The sequence below is a fragment of the Callorhinchus milii genome, unplaced genomic scaffold, assembly GCF_018977255.1.
Source record: "Callorhinchus milii isolate IMCB2004 unplaced genomic scaffold, IMCB_Cmil_1.0 Scaffold25, whole genome shotgun sequence".
Lineage (NCBI taxonomy): Eukaryota > Metazoa > Chordata > Chondrichthyes > Chimaeriformes > Callorhinchidae > Callorhinchus > Callorhinchus milii.
The window spans coordinates 830,784-854,724 of record NW_024704766.1 but is presented as its reverse complement, the minus strand read 5'-3'; the positions used below and the strand labels follow the sequence as shown (position 1 = coordinate 854,724).

The 23,941-nt window shown below is 50.1% G+C and overlaps 2 protein-coding genes across 5 annotated transcripts; both read right to left on the bottom strand.

The window, feature by feature from the left end:
* Positions 1–472: 472 nt before the first annotated feature.
* On the bottom strand, positions 473–9,790 carry LOC103180270 (high affinity cGMP-specific 3',5'-cyclic phosphodiesterase 9A). Of its 2 annotated transcripts, XM_007896031.2 has the most exons (18): positions 9,508–9,790; positions 8,993–9,063; positions 8,713–8,790; positions 8,329–8,372; positions 7,494–7,548; positions 7,009–7,079; positions 6,674–6,755; positions 6,248–6,323; positions 4,374–4,448; positions 4,088–4,174; positions 3,782–3,886; positions 3,581–3,663; positions 2,892–3,048; positions 2,595–2,708; positions 2,312–2,416; positions 1,689–1,817; positions 1,236–1,331; positions 473–651 (listed from the first exon to the last, which is right to left on the bottom strand). In XM_007896031.2, exons 1-18 carry the CDS (start codon positions 9,574–9,576, stop codon positions 598–600), a joined length of 1,551 nt encoding a protein of 516 aa, XP_007894222.2. In that variant the 5' UTR covers positions 9,577–9,790; the 3' UTR covers positions 473–597. The 2 variants fall into 2 exon arrangements, with proteins under 2 accessions (XP_007894222.2, XP_007894224.2); XM_007896033.2 differs by lacking the exons at positions 7,494–7,548; positions 8,329–8,372; positions 8,713–8,790; positions 8,993–9,063; positions 9,508–9,790 and having other exon boundaries at positions 6,674–6,750; positions 7,009–7,069.
* A 487-nt stretch (positions 9,791–10,277) lies between these two features.
* Positions 10,278–22,547, bottom strand: slc37a2 (solute carrier family 37 member 2). Of its 3 annotated transcripts, none has more exons than XM_042343956.1 (18): positions 22,420–22,547; positions 19,942–20,023; positions 19,444–19,534; positions 19,073–19,151; positions 18,205–18,340; positions 18,028–18,104; positions 17,309–17,475; positions 16,703–16,737; positions 16,451–16,612; positions 15,890–15,980; positions 15,057–15,119; positions 14,848–14,933; positions 14,369–14,417; positions 14,182–14,255; positions 13,444–13,522; positions 13,147–13,238; positions 12,750–12,814; positions 10,278–12,274 (listed from the first exon to the last, which is right to left on the bottom strand). In XM_042343956.1, exons 1-18 carry the CDS (start codon positions 22,476–22,478, stop codon positions 12,259–12,261), a joined length of 1,503 nt encoding a protein of 500 aa, XP_042199890.1. In that variant the 5' UTR covers positions 22,479–22,547; the 3' UTR covers positions 10,278–12,258. The 3 variants fall into 3 exon arrangements, with proteins under 3 accessions (XP_042199890.1, XP_042199891.1, XP_042199892.1); XM_042343957.1 differs by having other exon boundaries at positions 16,451–16,609; XM_042343958.1 differs by lacking the exon at positions 10,278–12,274 and having other exon boundaries at positions 12,746–12,814.
* Between the last annotated feature and the right edge of the window lie 1,394 nt (positions 22,548–23,941).

The window sequence follows — 23,941 nt, the reverse complement described above, 5'->3', positions numbered from 1 at the left end:
ATTTGCAAATGTCTCAACTTTATTCATGGTTTTCTCTGTACGAGAATCACCCAATAAATAAGGCACGATTTATCGGTGGTTTGCAGGGGCTTTACGTTCAGGTGTCACCAGGGGAGAGAGAGAAAAAAACCCTGATCCCAAACCCCAGCTCGGGTCCAAATCCCTGACGGATCGGCATCTTGTGAAGTCCTCCCGACATGAAAGGCGCTGTGTAAATGTCATTTGCTGCTGTTGACTGATTTTATCTGGTGTGAGATGGGGGGGAATTGTCGGCCAGGACACGAGAAGGGAGAGAGAAACTCGCTTCTCTTTTCAAACAGCGCTGATTGATCTTTAGACTCCCACCTGAATAGGACACCGACAGGAACTTGGTTCAACGTCTCATCCGAAGGCCGGCACCTCACACAGTGGAGCGCTCTCTCCCCCCAGCGCTGCACTGGAGCGATGAGAGGTCTCGCATGTCGACTCGGAGGTGAGAGGGTGACACTCAATTAGTTGGTTTCACAACAACAGCAACAGCTTGCGTTCACACAGCGCCATTCCCCTCAGGATAGGGTCTCGGAGCACCACTCCGTGGTGAGGTGGTACCCGGAGCTGTTATTGCCGTTGGCTGCCCACAGCTATGCTTCCTGTGGTTTTCTTCCTCAGCTTCTAAACCACAAGAAATGAAAGTCAAACACTATTATCGATAATAATCCTTACATTTAGTGGGAGGACGTCCCAAAGCACTTCACAGGACATTTGGTAAAGTGCCCTGTGTGTTTTGTGGGCCGATTAATTATTCTATTGAACACAGAAAATAATCAGTAAAGATAATAATAATAATACTAATTCCTGCATTTGATGTTTGATTTGAAGAGACACTAGATAAATGCAAATTCCGTCCTTTGGATGAGACGTTAATCCGAGGTCCCGTCGCCTGTTCAGGGGGATGTTACGGATCCCGTGGCGCTATTGGAAAAGAGAAGGGAATTTCTCTCTCTCTCCCGGTGTCCTGGTCGACAAGCCTCCAGGCTCAGCTTCCCAGGTCGCCCTCCCACCTCTCTGCCTTCCCTCCCCCCTACACCACCCCTCCTCCACGCTCGGGTCCCGACCCCTGACTGTTCAGCGCTTTGGTTCGTCCTCCCGACGTGAAAGGCGCTCTAGAGATGTAATTTTGTTGTTGTTGTTTGATGTTGTTCCCGAAACCTGTGCGCGGAGGTCAACACCGACAAGGGGGTCTTTGTTACACAAACCTCAGTCCTGGCGTCTTCCAACTGCTTCAGCTCCTCATAGCGATCCCGGGAGGCTCTGAGGGGCTGCACCATCACTTCCTCAATCTGGGGAAAGAGCTGCCAACACAGGCCAAACACACGCCAACAGTCAGTGCTCGGCCCAGTACAGTTTCAGCGCTCTGTCGGTACGATACAGGCCGGGGATGTCAACAGGACTCCTCTCTGAGCCAGTGTAATAGACGCACAAGCTTCAGAGAGACTGAATCAGGGTGTCATTTCACACGGGCTGCATTGGGCCACAAGTAACCACGTGTGACCACGTGTGAGGGAACTGATCTCTCGATGAGAGGCATTTCCAGAAAAGCCTCAGCTCGAGGACAGCGTTTCGGAAACACAGGCTTTAACCCTCAACGAAAGTGTTCCAGGGACTCTGCCCCACCTGAAGGTGGCTATAAAAATGTGAGCTGTTGTTACCTTCATCAGGGTCTCGAAGGTGGGGATGAGGACGAACTTGATGAACCCGATCTGGGCCGTGGGTTTGGTCACTTTCTCCCGGTCCATGAACGGGGCCACGGGCAGCCCTTCGGATTTCTCCCTGTCACTCTGCGAAGACATTAGTACAGTGAGGCCTGCAGCTCAGTGGTTAGAGCACTCGCCCGCAAGCGAGAGGACCCGGGTTCGATTCCCGGGAAGGACAAAACCTTAGGCAAGTTTCCTTACTCCACCCGCCTCGGTTAACCGAGTAGTAACTAGGAACCCGGTTGTTGGTCGATTGGCAGATCGCTTTCTGGGGGTAATAATCCCTTGAAAAATATTATTTCATCCCTCAATCCACGACTGTTTTGTGGAGATGCTGCTGTGCGCAATTGGCTGCCGCGATTCGCCCACAACACACACAGTCGTTACACTTTACTGTGAATCCTGTGAAGCGCTTTGAAACGTGCTCCCAATGTGAAATATATATTAATTATCATATTAATTAATTTTTAAGAGCAGCCTTGCCCAGGACCAGCTTGGCTCAGTTCCCAACAAAGACCGATTTGCAATGAATCGCTGACGAGACGTAATATTCCCGTCGCCTTCTCGGCACCTCTTACCTGGATGAAATACTCCTCGAGCAGACAGTCCAGCCAGGGATCTGCCACCTCACTAGGCCGCACCTCGTTGGAAATGTCACAGCATTTGATCAGCACCATCTTCAGCTGCGAAGGGAGAAGGAAAAGAGCGAGACAACCCGCCAAGCGGGGAGATGGCGAAGTCAAGCCTGGATGAGGATCTCGGCGAGCTGGGGGGGTGGGTGGGGGGCGAGACAAGCGGAGCCGGGCCATGTTGCTGAGGTGGGGGGGGAGGGGGGTCAGTGAGCCGGAGGGAGTTACTTACACACATCTTGTGCTCCTCGTTGGTGAAGTCGAAGCTGTTGACCATCTGTTGGAAGGAGGCCAGGATCTCAGCGTGCCGAGCCATGTCCGTCCCCAGGATCAGCGTAATGATCCCCTTCGACAACAACAACAACAATAACTCGCATTTATATAGCGCCCTCGACAGGGGGTAGCGTTCTGGAGCGCTTGACAGTGGTGGAGTCTGACCCCGAACCAGGAGGGGAAGAGGGCTGGAGATGACCTTGACCTAAGTCTGGGGGAGAGAGGGGTGCGTGTGGGTTGAGTGGTGGCCGCTGACCTGCCGGATGCGTTTGAAGGTCTCAGGGTCCACGTTGGTGAAGATGTTGCACTCAGGCTGGGAGAGGATGTGGAACGCCACAGCGCAGTGATGGTTCTCCAGGGGACAGATGTCGTTGTAGCGTACGGCCAGCTCGGTGTGGGCATTTATTTGGTAACTGAGAGGGGAAAGAGAGATAGAGAGAGAGACACACACACACACACACACACACACACACACACACAGAGTGAGAGAGAGAGAAAGAGAACGTCCGTCTCACCAACCAGAGTCCAACCAACCAACCGATCCCTTGCAAAACCCTCACCCGCCTTCCCCATCCCGACCGAACGTTTCCCCCCTCTGCTCAGGCTCCGTCTCTGTCACGATAAGCCCCTCCAGCCTGTTCCATCGTTCTACGAGAGATCGTGGCTGACCTCGACCCCAATTACCCCCCACCTGCGAATGGCGGACCCGGCTTGAGGGGCTGAATGCCCCTACTCCTGGTCCTATGTTCTGTACGTCCGTCCGACATTGTCACAGTCTCCCCGAAACGTTGCCACACACACCCCCAGGCCCCCACCTCCCCCAGCCTCCCACCCCGCCCAGGCCCCCACCTCCCCCAGCCTCCCACCCCGCCCAGGCCCCCACCTCCCCAGCCTCCCACCCCGCCCAGGCCCCCACCTCCCCCAGCCTCCCAACCCACCACTCACGCGTTGTTGTAGCCGGGATGGTCCAGGTCATGGCAGATCGCTGCTGTCATTAAGATGCTCAGGTCCGGTAGGGACATTTTCTCCTGGTTGGAGATTTAACATCAGAGAGAAAATCAGACACTCCGTCTCACACCCCCCCACCCCCACAGTGTAAATGGAGCAGGCCGGACCGGGCCGAACCTGGCTCAGCATCGCTCTCACCTGCAGGCTGCACAGGTGGATCATTCCGTACATCATCTGGGCCACGGAGAAACAGTGTCGGAAATTGTGGAATGGATTATTCCGGTAATTCTCCTGGATGCTGAGCTGGGAAGAACGCAACAGATTTCTCTGCGTCAGGAATTCCGGATTGGGAATGAGCCGGAAAACAAGATAAAATCCTAGGTCTCAAGGCTCTTGCCGTTATCTCTCCCCCTCTCCCCCCTCCACCACCCCCACACCACCCCGTGCTCAGCGAGGCCCCAGACCAGCAAGACGTCTGCGCTCTCCCCTGTACGGAGAACTCACCAGCCAGTGTTTCAGGGTGACCGGGTTCATGTTCAGGTCCTGCACCAACCCCAGGTCGTGGTACATGTATTCCAGACAGCTCAGCATCTGCCAGAGACACAAAGCACAGGGGCATCAGCACTGAGCAAGACACACTCATTACTGTCAGATGTAGTGACTGTTTTCTGTAGTGGGGGGTTGAGGGAGAGGGACCAAGCACCAGCACAGACACGATGTGGGGGCGGGGGGTGTGGGGAGAGCAGGGGAATGGGATTAGAGTAGAGAGCTCCAGTGCATAGGACTTTACCTCATTGTATTCCCAATGCCAAATGTCAAAGCTCGGTCTCTTCAATGCCCTGATGGTCTCCTGGGAGAGCGTGTACTGTCAGCAAAGAACATGTCCAGTTATTGGGTTGACAACCATCTTCTCTGGTTTAATTCATAACATAACATGTAGGAGCAGGAGGAGGCCATTCGGCCCTTCGAGCCTGCCCCGCCATTCAATCATGGCTGATTTTCTAACACCAGCTAATAACCTGACCCCTGCCTTATCCCCATATCCCCCCCCAACCCCCAGTCTTATCCCCATATCCCCCCCCACCCCAACCCCCAGTCTTATCCCTATATCCCACCCCAACCCCAGCCTTATCCCCATATCCCCCCCCAACCCCCAGCCTTATCCCCATATCCCTTAATCCCTTTTGCAATGAGAAATCTATCTCTCTCAGTTTTGAATATGTTCAAGGACTGAGCGTCAACAGCCCTTTAGGGTAGTGAGTTCCATACATTCACTGCCCTTTGAGTGAAGAAGTTCTTCCTCAACTCAGTGTGAAAGGGCTGCCTCTGATTTTAAGGTTGTGACCCCTGGTTTTAGTTTCTCCAAACGGAAAAAAATCTCCCACTATCTACTCTATCATTGCCCTTTGATGATCTGATAAGTTTCTATAAGATCCCCTCTAATTCTTCTATATTCTAGAGAATATAGGTCCAAATTGGTCATCCTATCCTCGTAACTCAACCCCTTCATCCCTGGTACTAACCGAGTAAATCTACACTGCACCCCCTCCACGGCAAGTACATCCTTCCTTAAATGAGACAACCAAAACTGGACGCAGTATTCCAGGTGTGGTCTCACAGGGCCCTATACAGTTGCAGTAAGACTTCCCTACTCTTATACTCTAATCCTTTCATAATGAACACTAACATACCGTTCGCCTTCCTAATTGCTGCTGCACCTGCAGACTAACTTTCTGTGATTGGTGTACAAGGACACTCAAGTCCCTCTGAACGCCAACACCTTCCAGTCTCCCCACTTCTAAAAAAAATAAGACCTAACATTCCTCCCCCGCCTCCCCTTTAATAATCCAAGCATTTGATACAGCAGCACTCACGTCGGGAGGACGTCTCAAAGCGCTTCACAGTGTGTACATACCAGTGGGTGTTTTGTAGATGAACCCAGCAGCCAATTTATGCCCAGCAACGTCTCGCAAACAGCCGTGAAATGAATAAGTAAGAGCTTTCAATTTTAAACCAAGGGAAGCACTTTAAGGCACGGTCGTGATAAGGCTCGGGGTCAGATCCTCTGCTCTTGATGACAAGGAGCAGGTTGAGGTGACTATTCCGAGCCCAGTGTGTGTGAGCGCTCCTGGGGCCAGAGTCACGCGCTGATTAATCTAATCAACTCACTTGATGTTCAGATCAGCTCCCAACCAATGACCGCAATTATACACCAATTATTCAGATCTAAAAATAAATCCCATCCAAATGCACAGCACGGAAAGAGGCCATTCAGGTCAACCCAACTAGTCTGTGCCATCGTTTATACGCCACACAAGCCCCCATTCCCCTCCCACCCCACCCTGAACGTAAATAAATTTACTCTTCGAGTAAATTGCTACCTCCCGGGTTCAATTCCCAGGCGGGTCAGGGGAAAACCTTAGGCAAGTTTCCTTACTCCACACGCCTGTTTACCGAGCAGTAAGTAGGAACCCAGCTGTTAATGGATTGGTGGATCGCTTTCGGGGGTAATAATCCCTTTAAAAAAATCTACTTTCCAGTATATTCTGTGAAGCGCTTGAGATGTCTCAACAACGTGATAAGGCGCTGTATCAAATGCAAAGATTATTATTATTATTATTATCTCCTCTCCCCTCCCTCTCCCCGTTATTATTAGGAAGTTACCTTGGGATAGCTTGGAATATCTCGCCGTGATCTGAGATACCTTGGTTCCTTCGGCTCATGGTGTTTGCAGGGACAGCTGGACCTCGGAGAGGAAGGAAAGAAATGAGGCGGAAGGTGTCCAACCCATCTTTCTACTCAGCTCCAGCCTCCTACTTATCCCTCGTGTCCTCCGTTCCACCATCGGTGGCCACACTTCCAGGTACCACGCCCCGAAACTCTGGAACTCCCTCCCTCCTTCTCTCCTCTTCCTCATCTTCAGGTCAGGCTGATTACCTTCCTCTTCGACTGTAACTACGGTCACCAAACACCCCCCACCACCCCACTGTCCAGCGCTCTGTCACGCTACCCCCTCTGAGTTGTTGCTGTTGTCTGACCATTCGTCCCGTCAGCCAGGATTACTTGGCGCTCTGACCTCTGACCGCTCACCTGTGTCCCAGAGACAATTCATCGCGAAGCATTTTCAGTTCGTTCTTACACTTGTCGATCTCCACCCCCTTCAGCTCCTTCTCTGAGAACACAAGTGAAGAGAGAAGAGCACTCGCTGGCGATTAGTCCCCAGAGACCACCCCCAGAGAGACCATGCCCCCCCACACAAGGACCACGCGCACACACACACACACACACACACCGCGCCCCCCAAGCCATTCCAGAAATCTCAGGATTCACTGTTCCCAGCACACACTCTCTCGCTCTCGCCCCCCACCCTGGAGTGCTCTCTCCCTGCCCCATGGCGTTCAGTGTGTGGTCAGAGCTGAGCTTACCTTCCACTCTCTTTTCCAACGCCGCCAGTCTGTCCGAGACTTCCGATTTCACGTCGCTGACTTTGAGAGCTCTGTAACACAGTTAACAGCGAGCTGGTGAATAATAATAATCCTGGCATTCGATACAGCGCCTCATCACGTCTTCGAGACGTCTCAAAGCACTACACACGATTCACCTTCCAGTGAGTTGACTGTATACTTTGTGGGTGAAACACGGCGGCCAATTGGAATAATCATCATAATAATCCTTGCGTTTGACGCAGCACCGTTCACACCAGGAGGATGTCTCAAAATGCTTCACAGGATTCACTGTAAAGTGTAGTGACTGTGTTTTGCAGAAAGACTGCGTTGAAAGCAGGAAATCCCACAAACAGTCGGCCGCTCAGTACAGGCCTCAGTATGAGAACGTGGAGTTTCTGGAATGTTCTATCCGTGAAATCTCAGATTTAATAAACAGGCAGACAACTAAATAAAACAGACGTTACCTGGAAAACTGATCCACCATCTGTGAGAGAATGTTCTGGAACAGCTCTTCTTTCTCTGTGGGGAAACAGTGATACCGTCGAATGAGATCACGTCTCAATGAAAGTTATAATAATAATCCTGGCATTTGATATAGCGCTTTTCACGTCTTCTCGACGTCTCAAAGCGCTTCACAGAATAGACTGTAAAGTGAATTGACTGTATATTTGTGGGCGAAAGTTCTCTCACACCCTAAACAGACGGTCACGGTCCCGCTGCTTACAACACATCAGAGACTCAATAACAATCTCTGGTCGTTCACTCACTGACTGATGGCACCTCCGACAATGCAGTGCTCCCCCACCCCAGCGCTGCACTTGTGTCAGCCTAGATCAGCGCCAGCCAAACTGCGGCCCGCGGGCCATTTCCGGCCCTCCGAACATTCACACGAGTCTCAGTAAGTTCCGTGTTCGAACAAGTCTGCTTCCAGGTTTTTCTTGCTGATTATTTCTTGATTTATGGAAATACCATCCAGTTTGCCTTCCACCACCCTGCCAGTCGCTTGCACATGTCGTGTCCCAAACTATATACTGTATCCCCAGATATTATTTCCTAACAGAAATCCATCACATTTGCTTTTGAAAGAATCAACACTTTCTGCTTCCACCATCTGTCTCCCGAGGGAATCTGTTCCATAGGTTTAACCACTAAAGTAGTGATTCCCCAGATTTGTTCTGAATTTACCCTCACTTGTAAATCCAAAACAAATCTGCAGAAACACCTGTGAGTGGGTGGGAGGGTGGATGGGCGAGCGAGTGAGCAAAAGACACCAGTCAGTGAGGTGTGCGTGACACATACCTGTCGGCTGACTGGCAGCGAGAGGAACAACTCTGTATGGAGAGCTGCGAGGGAGAGAAAAACAAGATAATCATCATGGAGATAGTGAGAACGTCAACCTCTGCAACAGCGTGAGACAACACACACGCACACACTCCACTGTACATACAGACCCAAACCCACACACTTTACATACGGACACATGCGCACTCACGTCAATATATACACAGACACTCACACATCTGCAAAATACACACACACAGACATGCTATACATACAGACTGCTCACGTACGCACATGCACACACATACTGTACATGCCACGCACGTATAAAGGTGAGGGTGATTGAGGATGCAGCTGCGTGTGACACGAGCCTATGGGTTGGGGTTTGGGTGGGTTGGGTACCTCGGGGAGTTGGCTGGCAAGGCGGTGTCTATGGCCACAATGGCCCCGTCTCGATCGCGCAGCAAAATGGAAGAGTTTCTAAAGAGGATGAGGGAACAAATGAGAGAGAGACAGACAGGAGTGAATTCTGACCTTTGACTTTAAGAAAGAATCCTCTCCTGGAGGTGCTCAATAAAATGTAACTAACAAACAAAGAACCACCACAACAACATAAACAGAGTAAGTCCTGGTTCTCAGACTCCCGCCCTGACCCTGGGGGTGGTTTGAGGCCGGTACTGACCTGCCAAGTCCCATCGAGGTGCAGAGCAGCTCCCTGACATCACTCGAGCTCCAGTGTGTGTTAAACACCACCTGTAAACAGAGAGGATGTTACTCAGCTCATACACAGCCTCGGGACAAATAACAGTAACACAGAGGCTGACAGTGCCTCAAAGTCTACCCATTGATGACATTCACCCACAAAACAGTCCACAATCTATAATATATCCTGTGAAACGCTTCGAGACATCCTCCCAACGTGAAAGGTGCTGTGTCAAATGCAACGATTGTTATGACTACCGTCGAGTGTAGTGACTGTGAGGCAAATACAGGAGCAGTGTGTTGCACTGTCGGAGGTCCTGTCCTTGGGATGAGATGTTAAACCGAGCTCCCCGTCTGTGCCTGTTCAGGTGCACATTAAAGATCCCCAATTGGCTGCCGCGTTTCACCCACAAAATACAATCACTACACTTCAGAGTATATCCCGTGAAACGCTTTGAGACGTCTCGACGACGCGATATCAAAGGCAAGGATTACCTTGAGGGGGTCTCCGTCTGTCTGCAGGTAGATGACCTTCAGGGGGTTGGAAGAGGAGGCTGAGCCCATGGTCCTTGTGTCTGCCGGGGGGAGGTGGGGGAACGAGAGGGCAGGAGTAGCGAGGGAATCGGGGAGCGAGGGAGTAGGAGAGCGAGGGAGGGAAGACTGCGAAGCCTGTGAGCGTGAGCAGTGCCGACCAGATGGCTCAGAGGTGAGGAGCCAGGGCTCGGAGCTGACTGTCCACCAATACGCTCAGCCAATCCCAATCCCAGTTACCAAGGTGTCGTTGCCGTGGGAAAGCAATTTGAAAGGATTACGCAGGCAGCGAAAATTACTATCAGCCTGAGCACAGATCAATCCCCTCCGTCTCTTAAAGACCTATCACAAAATTAGAGCTGTCGTTAGGCAAGCTGATTGCAAACCACAAGGATAATGAGGACTATTCCCCACGGGGTGGGTGATGTTATTGTCAGTGATTATCAAGAGAGCACGGGCATTAACTCAACAAACCCGGCGCCACTGAGGGATAATTTGCAATGTTTGCAAAGGGAGGAGAGTGGCTATTTACAGCAAGTGCTGGGGGTGGGGAGGAGGAAGGAAGAAATATAGTTAATTCACAGTATATTCTGTGAAGCCCTTTGAGATGCCTCAGAGACGTAATCAAATGCAAGGATTATTATTAGGCAACTGCCAATAATCAGCACTTTCTATCACTGCAATTAACTTTTTGTACAGCGACTTTTCAAACAGGGCAATGTCTCAGACTCGGGTCAATTCCAGGTGTTTTTAATGAATTTTAAAAACAAATTCTCCCGTCCACAATAATTAACAGCATCACAGGCTTCGTCAAGAGAGGAACCAACAGCTCCACAAGGGCTGAACTCCCAAACGGCCATTAGACAGAGGAACAATGTTGGGGTTCCGTTTCCAACAACAGCAAATTGTATTTATATACAGTGTATTCACAAAGTCCTGTCACCCGCCGTTTTCTTTTCTTCTTACAATTATTTTTATTTTCTATTACGGACGAGGAAATTAAACAGAAAATTATTTTCCATTATAACAACATCTGATATCAGTAACTTCCTCCTCACTTCACGCATGTTACGAAAGATATCACACTTGACATAGCAACAGATCATTATCTGCCATGAAAATGAGAGCGTTCACTCACTCTGGACATCTAAACACAGTTAGACATTTTTAACTGAATACAATTAAGTGCTTCTAAATACAATTATCATCATTCTTCCACATGTTTCAGTTTGTTGGTCAGTGAGCGCACTGTAGAATACACATTGGGGTAAACAGGAATTTGTGAATACCCTGTAGATCACACCTTTATACACATTGATACTCATTCCCAACACCCATTACTCCAAAGAAACCGAACATTAATCATAATAACCCTTACAGTATATCGCACCCATTTCATTCAGAATGCTGCTAAGCTTCCTACAGTCTAAAGAGATTGTGGGTTTTTGTAGGTGAGCCAATTCGTCCCCAGCGACGTCCTACAAACAGTCATGAGGTGAGTGATTGATTTTATCTGACAATAAAGTGCTCTCTGCCCCCAGTCAACCTGGATTGTGAGCTTAAAGCTATGACTGGGGAGGAACGGGGTGGAGGGGGAAGATGGACTTGAAACCAGAACCTTTTAAAAGCAAGTGCTGAGTATTTTATAAAACCATTACAATTGGGGGGGGGAGGTGGGGGGGAAAAACAAGAGGTTAAATCTTTCTGCACAGCAACATTTTCGTACATTTCCCCCTGTACCCCACTCACGGTCAGTCACGCTGAACCCGTCTTGTACCCTCACCGGGCCGGGGGTGGGGGGGGGTTGCAGATACAGCTCAGTTTGGGCTGCGGATCGGTGGAAAGCTGATTGGTCACAGATTGGTTCTGTTCCCATTCTACCCACTGGACCTCGTCCAATTCCGATGACAGGACAACCCCACCACAGCCTCGGCAATCTGCAGGAAGAGAGGCCGGAAGGGAAGAGACTTGACAACAGTGCTGGCTGGCATTCACTCTAACAGCACTCTAGAGAGGCTTGAAAAATATTAGTGCTACAATAGTTGTGTGAGTGAATATATATGTGTATTTGTGTGTTACATGTATCATAAATGCGTGCGCACATGTGATGTATGTACAATATACATAAACACACTCACGCACCAGTTTATATTTTGATTGTTTGTGCGCTTGGAAAAGATTCAAGACAATTGGGTGGTTTTAACCGCATTACAGTCTGTTCCCAGGATTATGCATTCCCTGAGGGAGGGGGGGCTTCACTCCCCACAGCTACACTGGTTCTGTCTGGTCCCCAAGGTACCGAGGGCAGGCAAACCGTCCACTCCGGCTCTCAGAAGTAAAGCCGACAGAAAAAAATTGCACCCAAACTAAGAGCACGTTTCTCCAATTTAAATTATACAGTTTGACACCCATTTTAAATGATCAAAGATATTGCACATCAGAAAGAGCTTTCATCAATAATTCACAGCGAGATGCGTCTCACTGTACACTGGTAAAACATAAACTAATTCAAAGCGAGGGGCTGGAGTTCATAAAAGGCAGTCAGGTTTTAAACCGAACTGAGTCACCCGGTCCCCCCTCCCCCCCAGCAGATTCAAGACCCCCTCGACTCCGCTCCCTTCCGAGGATCCGGGGATTGTCCAAGGAGGAGCTGAACTTCAAAGCAAAACACAGTCGTGTCGACTTTCTGGTCCATGTTAAATGCTCCGCTCCTGTTCAGATCTCTTTACACCTTCGCAAGAAAACACGGGGAATTAAGCGTTCAGCCATAAAACACAGAATAAACAAGACTATAAGCAAGTTTCCTCACTCCACACACCTCTGCTTACCCAGCAGTAAATAGGAACCCATTTGTTAAGTCAATTGGCGGATCGCTTTCCAGGGGTAATAATCCCTCAGAAAATAAAAATAATTTGGTCGATCAATCCGCGGCTGTTTGTGGGACACTGCTGCGCACAGTTGTCTGTAGCATTTCGCCCACACAATACAATTAATCCGCTTTACAGTGTATTCTGTGAAGCGCTCTGAGAGACGTCTCGACGACCTGATAAGGGGCCGTGCGCGTGAATGTCATTTGTTTTCTTTTACGTGCATTTTTAAAGAGGACCGGGGGAGAGAGCGAGAGAGAGCTATACACCCACACTAACCACGGAATAGAGAAAGTGAGAAACCAGTTGCGCTTCCAGTGGCTCGAGCCTCTCACTTACCCCCTTTGTCTTGCAGTGTAACCGCACCAGCAGCGGACTTCCTTGTACACCAGTCTGCTCAGCAGCTGTGAGGAAGATGAGAGATAAGTTGGGACCAGTCATCAACAGCAGCAACAACAACCTCCATTTATGTAGCGCGCCTCATGCAGGGCAGTGCCCCGGATGCGTATTTCTGCTCTGGATCTCTGTGCTGAGGAGCCAATCACAGACAGAAGGCAATACCCAATACATTTATATTATTATGTCTTTCTAAGAAGTCAGACCCGCAGGAATGCAGTTTTGCTATTTAGTTAGCAACCTCCCACCCATTTTGACTCCAAATAGCGCAATCGTAAGCCACCATCATTGGTGATCCATCAACACTTAGTGCCAGCTCGCAGCGACACCACGACCTTACCAGGAAGGCAAGGGTGTCTGAGGTGATCAGCATGTAGAAGACTTTATTCCAGTCTGTGATGAAGCCGGCAAGTAGCGGCCCCAGAGCAGCTCCTAGAGTCAAACACACACAAAGCCACAACAGTCAACCCTCAGCTCAAACCAGACAAACCCCCAAAAAATCTCAGAACCTGCCCTGAGGAATTACCCCCGTGAAGCCTCGTGTCAGGTGGTGCGAGTGAGCGGTGGCCCCCCCATCCCCCCCCAAACCCTCTCCCGCTGGCAGCCCCTCCAGTTCCTGCCATTGGAGCTCACTCACCGATGGAGCCGGTGCCGTCGATGATGGCGGTGACTGTGGATAAAGCTTTTGCGTTGCCTTTCAGGCACTTGTGGGTTCCCTGGAGACAGACACAACAAAAGTTAGGCATCTGGTAACTGCACTATTAGCTATATTCGTTATTTATTACATACCCCACTCTCTCCCTCTCTCTCATCCACACCCAGCCTCAGCCATCACGCTAACCTCAATGTTATAGTGAATTTGCATTGCGCTCAGGGAGGCTAATGATGGGAATTTGAATGCTCTCGAGCTACCTGCTCAGTGTCCAGCCAACAGCACAGCACGTCAGGGCAAAGTGAGCAGAGATAAGACACTGTCTCACAGCCAAAGATGAACAATGCTTTTAGTGTTTTTTTTATATTTTTGTTTGAACACAACGCGACTGAGTCAGAAGGCTCGAGGGAACTGGAGTAACATCAATAATGCGGTCACTTGATCCACGACTGTTTGTGGGACACTGCTGTGCGCAATTGGCTGCCGCGTTTCACCCACAAAATACACACACAATCTGCTTTACAGTATATTCTGTGAAACGGTTTGAGACATCAACGACATGATAAGTCACTGTTTCAAATGCCAGGATTGTTATTATTATTATTACTAATAATGGGGGGGAATGACTCTAACTGTGTAACTGGTCTGACTGGGCGCTGTTTTTCCCCACTCTCCCCCCACCCACCACTCACACAATATCCACAGTGAAGCCCAGCCTCTTACCAGATCAGCAGCCACCGCTGTGGTGATGAGAGCATAGGGACCATTCACTAGGGCACCACAGACGATCAGCATCCCTGCGGAGGGAAAACAGGCAGATTCTCACCTTCCACACCTCGAGGCCTATTTTACTAAACTATTTGCTAAACGAACCATATTTGACCAAAGTCATCACATTTTGGGGACTTACCTATCACCGTTGCAAGTCCACTTTGTCCAATATAATTATAGAGGAACAGCTGGAAGATAAGGGAAGAGAACATCAATCCCACAGTTTGTGAGTCAACGATACATCACGACAGACAGTCGTTCTGGGAGCTCGAGTGACTGGAAAACCCAGAGGCAGGACCTCTGATATAGCTTCAGTCCGAGTATCTCTCATTCTCTACAGCAGTGCTCCCAGTGTGGGTGACACAACACTGGAACAGAGAGACAGTAAGTCCAACGAACAAACCACTTGCCCTAGTACGCCGCAATGGATCAAGAGTTTCTGGGATACTCAATTGGCTGATGCGTTTCACCCACAAAATACACAGTCGATTCACTTGACAGTATATTCCCTGAAGCGCTTTGAGACATCTCTCAATGAAGTGATAAGGCACTGTATCAAACACAAGTATTATACATCTGGACACTTCTTCCCCTCCCGTCTCGTCCCCCAGTTCTCACCATCGGAGCTGCTGTGATGAGCATAACGTAGCATGTTGTCGCTCTCCCCCCAGTGTAATCAGAGACCACACCAGCCAGAATTCCACCTGCATAGACATGAGGAACGGTAAGCAATGAGTACACTGCGATCGCACACTCTACACCCCTTCCCTCCACCCCACGCCCTCCCTCGCCCCCCCCACCCCAAATCACTCAAACATCAAACATACCAATAATCCCACCAACGTCAAAGAGTGTGGAAATGTCACCGGCGTTTTTGGGATCTAAATGTCCTAAAAGGCAATGTGAAAGTCAATTAGACCAGAGTCAGGAAATCACGCACTCAGTCACACGACCTGTTCTGTTCCACTTGAGTTAAAGTGACATTGGAAACATTGTGGGGGTGTGAGGGGGCGAGTGAAAGGAATCTATCACCACTCACAACCCCCCACCCCCTCCCACAACAACAACAACAACAAATAACATTTGTCTAATGCCTTTCATGTCGGGAAGACGTCCTATTATTATGCTTGTGTTAAGCTCTCTGGGACTCTACCTTGCATGCGAGGCGCTATATAAATGAAAGTTGTTGTTGAGCTCTTTGCTGGACCGCCAATTTACACACAGAGACATGCGAGCACAGGTATTTAGGCGCATGACCAGGCTTTTGGAACATTCAATTGAAATAATCATCTAAAATAATACACGACTGAGAAAACACTCCCAACTAAACACGTTTCAGTGTTCAGATCGACGTGGCTGTGAAATCACATTTCCTGCGATTACTTTCATCGAAGGAAAACACACATCTCTCTCTCTCGGCAAACCGACGTACAGTGGTTGAACTTCACTGGGGTGTGCGACTGCACAATCGTTTTCACCGAGTTTGCAGAAACTGGTTGAGAAAAAACTAGCGTCAACTCTCACACTCGTGAGCTGTTTAGACTTCTGCAATATTTAATTACGTTTGAGTTTCGCTACCGTCTCTGTGGTAATGCTCGGTGCTCCCTTTGCTGAAAGAAGAGCATAATAATCCTGGCAGTAGTGGACCGTGCTTACTCACCAACGTGGGAGAGGTAGAGCGGTAGCCAGAACAGGAAGGTGTAGCTGACCAGCTTGGCAAACAGCAGGCACAGCGCAAACTCCACCACTCCCTGCAACAGAGACACAGCTGCGTGACTGCACGCACTCCAAACCGCTGCATCGCGGCACACACGCAACACACCGCATGACTGGATGCGCACGACGCACCCGGAGAGAGGCGGCTGCAATTATCACACACCGGCAGCAGCTGCGTAACTGCTCAAACCGCACGCCGTTAATTATTTGACGAGGACCACCCCCAAAAAAAAAAAAAAAATCGCTTAATCCGCCTTTATTCTGAGCAGGGGAGGGGAGGGTTGGAGGAGGAGGAGAAAGAGCTTAGAAAGACCCTCGGTGTTACCCATTGACACACGCGTATTCAAGTCCACGTTTAACATGTACCACACACACACACACCCCACACACAGACACACACTCGGGGCTGCCCCCTGGCCGCTCAGGTTGAAATTGCACCGAGTTAGCCACCAGTGCACAGCACACACAGCCTGCTCACAACCGTGCCCAGGGACGCTGTACTCACGGGTATTCTCAGCGCCCCGAGGAAGCTGATGGCAGAGGGCGCCTCCTTGTGCGAGCTGGCGCTGCCACCCACAGCCTCCCCGCTCGGCGTGAGGTGGCCGAGATCCCCCTCCTCCTCCTCGAGCTCCTGGCAGAGCAACGGCTCGTGCTCCAGCTGTTCCTGCTGATGACACACAGAGCTTAGCGTCTAGAGCCGAGGGAGAAGCCCGGGCCCCGGTTTGTGTTTGAGGGGAGAAGCGGGGGTTTTACTTACGTGATCTGGGGGAGTGCACCCCACATCTTCGGGATCTGTAAGTAAAACGTTTGAAACGTTCAGCAACAGGTTATCCGGAATCCGCCGGAGAACTATTGAAATTGACAGCACAGAAGGAGGCTGTTCGGGCCATCGCGTCTGTGATGGCTATTTAAAGAGCAACCCTTTGAGTCCCAAGTATCTGCTCTTTCCCACCCCCCCCACCAAATCCTTCTGGTTTACTGCTGTTTTAGGCATTTGTTATCCTAACCACTCTGCTTGAGAGAAAACTTCTCATCTCCCCATTTGTTAATTATCTTATATTGACGCCAGTGTTACAGATGATAACACTAATAATACTCCTTCCATTTGATACAGCGCCTTTGCACGTCTTTGAGCCTAGCGTTTTCAGCCACCATCACACCCCACCCTCGATTTCAACACTCAACCGTCCAGCGCCCTGGTACGCCCTTCCTACGTGAAAGACGCTGTGTACATATCCAGAGAACTGGCATCTCATCATCAATGCTCAACCCGTCACCAATTGAGTGATGGCTCCGTCCTCGTACATGACCCATGTGTTTCCTGCTAGACAAACAAAGACGCACTAACTGACGAGATACTTACGTTCCACCAGGAAGAAGAAACAGACTATTCCCATGACGGCGATGATGATTCCAGGCACTATGAACGACAGCCCCCAGGCTGATGACACCCAGACGCCAGCAATCAGAGACCCCAGGATATTACCCACAGACGTGTGGGAGTTCCAGACACCCATGATGAACCCTCGCCTGGTATTCGGTGGGAAGAGGAAAGTAATGAGTTCACTGAACGTCTAAAATGGTTGCTGAACAGTTTGGTTAATGGTGGTGGGTGTTGGTGCGGAATTAATGATAATAATAATCCTTGCGTTTGATATAGGCCTTATCACATCGTTGCGATGTCTCAAAGCGCTTCACAGGAATACACTGGAAAGTAGATTGACCGTATTTCGTGGGGGAAACATAGCAGCGATGAGGTCCTCTCACTTGTGAGGCGAGCGCGCTAACCACTACACTACGGGACTCCAAGTGGTCCTCACGGGGACAAGTCACAGCCGGGACATGGTGCTGCCTTCACCCAAAACCCAATCACCTAAAGCTTCCAGTATGGTGGTGGGGGGAGAGGAAAAGAGGTCACCGGACAGCGATTAGAGGCAGAAACGCTCGCTACTTCTGCCTCATCTGGTGACTCCCAATCATCTCTGCCATGCTCACATGCCTCAGCCTCAGCTGAAAGACGAGGCAACCAGAGGAAACCGCACGTTCACTGAGGTTTGCAGTATTAGTCAGCGAGGCACTTACTTCCCCTTTCCAAACCAGTTCCCAACGCAAGTCACCACAGATGGCCAACCAGTCGTCTGCACTAGCCCGTTTGCAACCTGTTTGGGGGCAAAGAGAACAAGTGAAAGGCTGGTCTCACTCACTCACATTGCTCCCAGCCCATTCCTCACACACACACACCCTGAGCGAGCGACTGACCTGCACAATCACAAAGAACCAAATGTTGTGAATCTTCCAGTAAAATCCCAACCCAAAAAGGGAGGTGAAGAGGCCACTCAGCAGCATCCCCACACTCAGGTAATACCTCAGGGGCAGTCGCTCACCAAACATACCACTAGAGAGAGAGAGAGTGGGAGGCTGAGGTCAAGAGCAAATATACTGGTGCTGACGTCAGGTGGTAATAGATCGGCGTGTCTCACAAGCATCCAGATTCCCCTCCCCCCGGGTTTATTGGTGGAAGGGGATGAAAATTGGTTCAGCTGCTATGCCATTCAGCGCTATCAGCTACAGCGCATGTTAGAAAAAGGTAATATTCACTCTACACTGTCCCAGATCTGGTATATCATCTTCATAACAATAATAATCCTCGCAATTGACATAGCGCCTAATCACGTCGTCGAGACGTCTCAATGCCCTTCGCAGAGTATACTGTAAAGTGGATTCACTGTGTATTTTGGGCAAAGATCAGCAACTAGCTGCATCCAGCAGTGTCCCACAGACAGTCATGGAGTGAGTGACCAATTTTATTTAGCGCCTTGGGACGTCCTCCCGACGTGAAAGGCGCTCAATAAATGGAATCTTGTTGTTGTTGTTATTTGGGGATTGTTGGCCAGAACACCGGGAGAAAGAAACTCCCTTCTCTTTTCGAATAGCGAATAAGAGGAGGTGACCGTAGGCACGGTCGAAGAGGAAGGTTCTTCAGTCGTGATCTACAAGAGGGGGAAGGAGGGTGCAAGGTGAAGGGACATGAGGAGGGAGTTCCAAAGTGCCGGGGGCAGTGGAGACCGAGCTGTGGACAGTGGTTTGAAATGGTTTCCCGCAGACGTCACAAGTTGCTGACATTCACCTGAAGAACATGGCGATGGCATAGGCGATGAGGAAGGAGTTATCCAGGGCAGCGAACAGCAGCTTGTAATTGGCTTTATCTGAAACAAACGGCAACGGTTACCGACTCGTATCGTTTCTGTATAGTTACCAAACCCGGACTTTGCTAAAAGTGGCTCTAATTATTGACAAACTAAGATCCTTGTTGAGTCACCACTCACTTCTGTGCAGGGAGTGAAATTTACACACCAACCACACCTACAGTCACACTCTCCCTCCCTCTCAACATCAGGCTCCGTCACTGTTAAGCACTCCGAAACGCTTTCCAGCACAACGGGCACTGCGTAAATGAAAGCTGTTGATGCTTTTACGCTGGCTCACTCAGACTCTCACCAAAGGGCGGCCAGTCGCACGATGTGTCATTGTCAAAGATGCTGTGGTTTCCATGCCTGGCCTCTCCCGAGCAATTTTTGTGCAGTTCCCCCTGTAAAACCAAATGAAACGCCAGGTTAATAGGCCACAGGGCAGACAGAGAGCCATTCACATTCACCTGGATCGTACATTTGGCCCACGGCGTCTCCGCCTCTGATAAATTCCAACTCCTTGGGACATCCTCCCGACATGAAAGGTGCAATATAAATGTCATTTGTGTTGTTGATTCCGCTTTCCCTGTAACCTTATTATCACCGGTGTTTACCCAGTTCAGAAGCTCACTCTTAGTGATTCGAGTTGAGATTTATCCAGTTGGAAACTCTTTATCCCCCTTTACCCACCCCCCCAACCTTTCACACCTCCGCCTCCCCCCTTTGATCTCAACCCCCGCACCCCTCCCCACCCAGAAGTGACTTGCTACCCACCCCCCACACACAAACAGTTGACCCACATATGTACCTTGACAATGCTGATGGGTTTCCGAGACAAGTGGTAACTGGTATAACACAGAAAGGTCAGCACCAAGGTAAATCCACGGTACCTACAGAAGGAAAAGTCGCGTTACAAGCTGGGAATCGGATCAGGAAGGTTCAAGTTACAATGTGGACTGAGTTCACCATCTCCATTTACTTCAGCTCTGTATAATATTATAATAATAATAATCCTTGCATTTGATATAGCGCTTTTCACGTCGGGAGGACGTCCCAAAGCGCTTCACAGAACACACTGTAAAGTGAATTGACTGTATATTTGTGGGCGAACGCGGCAGACAATTGCGCACAGCAATGCCCCACAAACAGTCGTAGATTGAAAATGACCAATTTATTATTGTTTTTGGTTTTGGAGGATTATTATTAGGCTCCGTGTGGAGTAAGGAAACTTGCCCAAGGTTTCGCCCTCTGCCGGGAATTGAACTCAGGTCTCTCACTTGCAAAGCGAGTGCTCTAACCACTGAGCTACAGGACTCCACGAAGACAGAGGCATTTCAAAGATCAAAACCTTTGTGGTTCGAAGACCAATACTAAGCCACAACCACTGTTAAAACCGGACACACCTTTTTGGTGGTGTTCCAAACAGTATAAAACGTTGCTGTGACCTGGCTTTCCGGGCAAAACTGAACCACACTGCAACAGCCAACAACAACCAGACTGTTTGCCTTAAACCTCTCCCACATATGACATGGCTGCCAGAAAGAACGAGCTCACAGTTTTATAGGGCCACATACATCGAAACATCACAGGTCTTTACAAGCATTTGTTGTTAAAATGAGTAGCTTTATTGGCAGCTATTTCTTACATCAGGAAGGTCCAACAAACAGCCATTAATTAGGTGAACAAGTGACTGATCGGGGAACGCTAGCCAAGGCAGGGGGACACCTTTCAAAACGTCATCGACCTGAAAGGTTAAACTGATTTTCCTCTCTACATAAAAGCTGCCTGATTTCTCAGGAGCCCTTCACCGAATGTACTGCAAAGTGGATTCGCTGTGTATTTTGGGGCAACAATCGGCAGCGTCCAGCAGTGTCCCACAAACAACTGCGGAGCGAATGATCAATTTTATTTGGGGATTGTTGGCCCGAACACCGGGAGAGAGAAGCTCCCTTCTCTTTTCGAACAGCGAATAAGAGGAGGTGACCACAGGTACGGCCGAAGAGGAAGGTCTTCAATCGTGATATAAAAGAGGGGGATCAGCAACTTGTTTTTATTTCAGATTTCCAGCATCTGCAGTACTTTGCCTTTTGTTTATCGTTTAAATCGCTGGCTAGTTTTGTACCAGTTGTGTGTGTGTACACGTACCTGAGCACGAGAGAGAGAGGCCAGTGATGTGCAATATAGGTTTTATAATAATAATAATAATATAGGTTTTAGGCTGGCCCCATCAGGCCAATGAAGCAGATAGACCACACGATGCAAAATTCACGCAAATACTGTTTTTCCAAGTCCAAAGGAATTTACATGAAACCAAACCCCCACCCTCTGCCCTCTGGCGCAGGGTATACGGTACAGTGTAGTGGCGGCGTACTTTGCGGGCGAAACACGGCGGCCAATCGCGCACAGCAGCGTCCCACAAACAGCCGTGGAGTGAGTGTCCGACGTTATCTGGGGGATTGGGGGATTCTTGGCCAGGACACCAGGGGAGAGAGAGAGAGAGAAATTCCCTTCTCTTTTCGAATAGCGCCAGGCGATCTTGAGCGTCCACCTGAACCGGAAGACGGGACCTGGGTTTTAACGTCTCATCTGAAGGACGGGGGTCTCGGACGATGCATTACACCCCCAGCACCGCACTGGAGTCTCAGCTTAGACTGTGCGCTTCCTAGTCCTGATGTGGGGCTTGAACCCCACAAGCTTCTGACTCAAGAGGCGAGAGTGAGCCTCTTGCCACACACATTACACACCACGAGTTAGTTTGAAGGCTGCTAACCCGGGCAGGGGAACGAGACACAGCTATTATATATATATATATATATATATTTTCTGGTGGCATTTTGGAATCTGATTGAGAGGCAACGCAGTAAAAAACAGGAGACAGAAAGAAAGTCACAAGAACGAAGGGAGCGGTGTGGCCACGGAATTCCCACACCTTCTCTCTCTTTCTATTAATATATAATATATTAATTTAGATTATATCTCTTTATATTAAGATTATATTACATTAACAGAAGAGAAATCTTTACATTAATATATAACTAATTATATTAATTGATATTATATCTCTTTATGTTAAGATTATATCATATTAAATAAAAGAGAAATCTCGCCTTTAAAATTGGATTTAATCTGACACCCCCTACCCCCCACCCCCATCACCCCCCCCCCCCCCCACACCACACACACCACACCCCCCCCACACACACACACCACCCACCAACACTGTGAGAGAGTAACACAGAGGAACATAAAGGCTAATACACACAGTACACAGTAAACACCTCCTCACCAGCGGTCCCTGGAGAACAGACAGAGACGGCCTCCCACAGGGAGTGAGGGACGTGGCATTGCAGTCGGTACCGAATTCACTGACAGAGAGAGAGGAGAGAAGCAGCTGAAGAAGATGGGGTGTGGGGGGGTCCTCCTCCTCCTCTTCACTCTCTCTCTCCCCACACACTTCTCGCCTTAATTCCGTGCGGCCTCCTGGTAAAAGGGGGAGGGAGAGACAGGGAGGGGGGGAGGGACAGAGAGGGAGAGACAGAGGGGGGGGGAGGGAGGGACAGAGAGGGGGAGACAGAGAGGGGGGAGGACAGAGAGGGAGAGACAGGGGGGGGGGGAGGGAGGGACAGAGAGGGGGAGACAGAGAGGGGGGGGAGGGACAGAGAGGGAGAGACAGGGGGGGGGAGGGAGGGACAGAGAGGGGAGACAGAGAGGGGGGAGGGACAGAGAGGAGAGACAGGGGGGGGGGAGGGAGGGACAGAGAGGGGGAGACAGAGAGACGGAGAGACAGAGACGGAGAGACAGAGAGGGGGAGACAGAGAGGGAGAGGCAGAGAGGGGGGGGGAGGGACAGAGAGGGGAGACAGAGAGACGGAGAGACAGAGACGGAGAGACAGAGAGGGGGAGACAGAGAGGGAGAGGCAGAGAGGGGGGGGGAGGGAGGGACAGAGAGGGGGAGACAGAGAGACGGAGAGACAGAGACGGAGAGACAGAGACAGAGAGGGGGAGACAGAGAGGGAGGGACAGAGAGGGAGAGAGGGGGGAGAGACAGAGAGGGAGAGACGGAGAGGGACAGAGAGAGGGGGACAGAGGCTGACGGTGTGTGTCTCAGTCGCACTGTTACCCACACGGTCTCCGCGGAGGGAAACAATGTAACCGATTGAAATGGTGACAACAACTGATACTGTTTCCGGTTCTGATCAGTGAAGCCACATCACATGTTCCCCTTTAAATGTCACCCCGACACGGGGGGGGGGTTAGGGCAGGGGCGGGGGGTAGTGGGGGGGGGGAGGGCCGGGGGGGTAGCGGGGGTAGTGGGGGAGGGCGGGGAGTAGTGGGGGTAGTGGGGGGGCGGGGTAGTGGGGGAGGGCGGGGGAGTAGTGGGGGGGTAGTGGGGGGGTAGTGGGGGAGGGGGGAAGAGGGTGTAGTTTAACATGTGATCGGATGGAGGTTGAGTGTAATTGACGAAAAGAGCAATTAAATGGGCAAAAGCTTTTCTGAGATCATTCAGTCACTGACTCACTGTCACTGACTGTCACTCCTCCCTCATTGCTCACTCACTCACTCACTCACTGTCTCAGTCACTCTTCATTCACTCACTCACAATCGCTTTACCGCGCCACGTACGATGATTTAAAGCCACCCTGGTCTTTAAAATGTTAGTGTCACCTTTATTAACAATAAGTGTATTTTTTGGGGGGGGAAAATTATGTTTTATCATCATTCGCAGACGTCGCACAGAACAACGTCCCACAAACAGCCGTGGAGTGGAGTGAGCGCGTTGGTGACCCATTTTATGAGAGGGATTGTTTT

Excerpts from the sequence above, each read along its gene's own strand:
- LOC103180270 (XM_007896031.2), bottom strand. The coding sequence starts at position 9,576 with ATGGGCTCAGCCTCCTCTTCCAACCCCCTGAAGGTCATCTACCTGCAG. Across the intron at positions 4,175-4,373 it reads GGCATTGGGAATACAATGAG|ATGCTGAGCTGTCTGGAATA; the intron begins GTAAAGTCCTAT and ends TGTCTCTGGCAG. Across the intron at positions 1,332-1,688 it reads CCTTCGAGACCCTGATGAAG|CTCTTTCCCCAGATTGAGGA; the intron begins GTAACAACAGCT and ends CTGTGTTGGCAG.
- slc37a2 (XM_042343956.1), bottom strand. The coding sequence starts at position 22,478 with ATGCCACGTCCCTCACTCCCTGTGGGAGGCCGTCTCTGTCTGTTCTCC. Across the intron at positions 15,981-16,450 it reads TCGGGGCGCTGAGAATACCC|GGAGTGGTGGAGTTTGCGCT; the intron begins GTGAGTACAGCG and ends TCTCTGTTGCAG. Across the intron at positions 13,523-14,181 it reads CAGCGGTGGCTGCTGATCTG|GGAACCCACAAGTGCCTGAA; the intron begins GTAAGAGGCTGG and ends GTCTGTCTCCAG.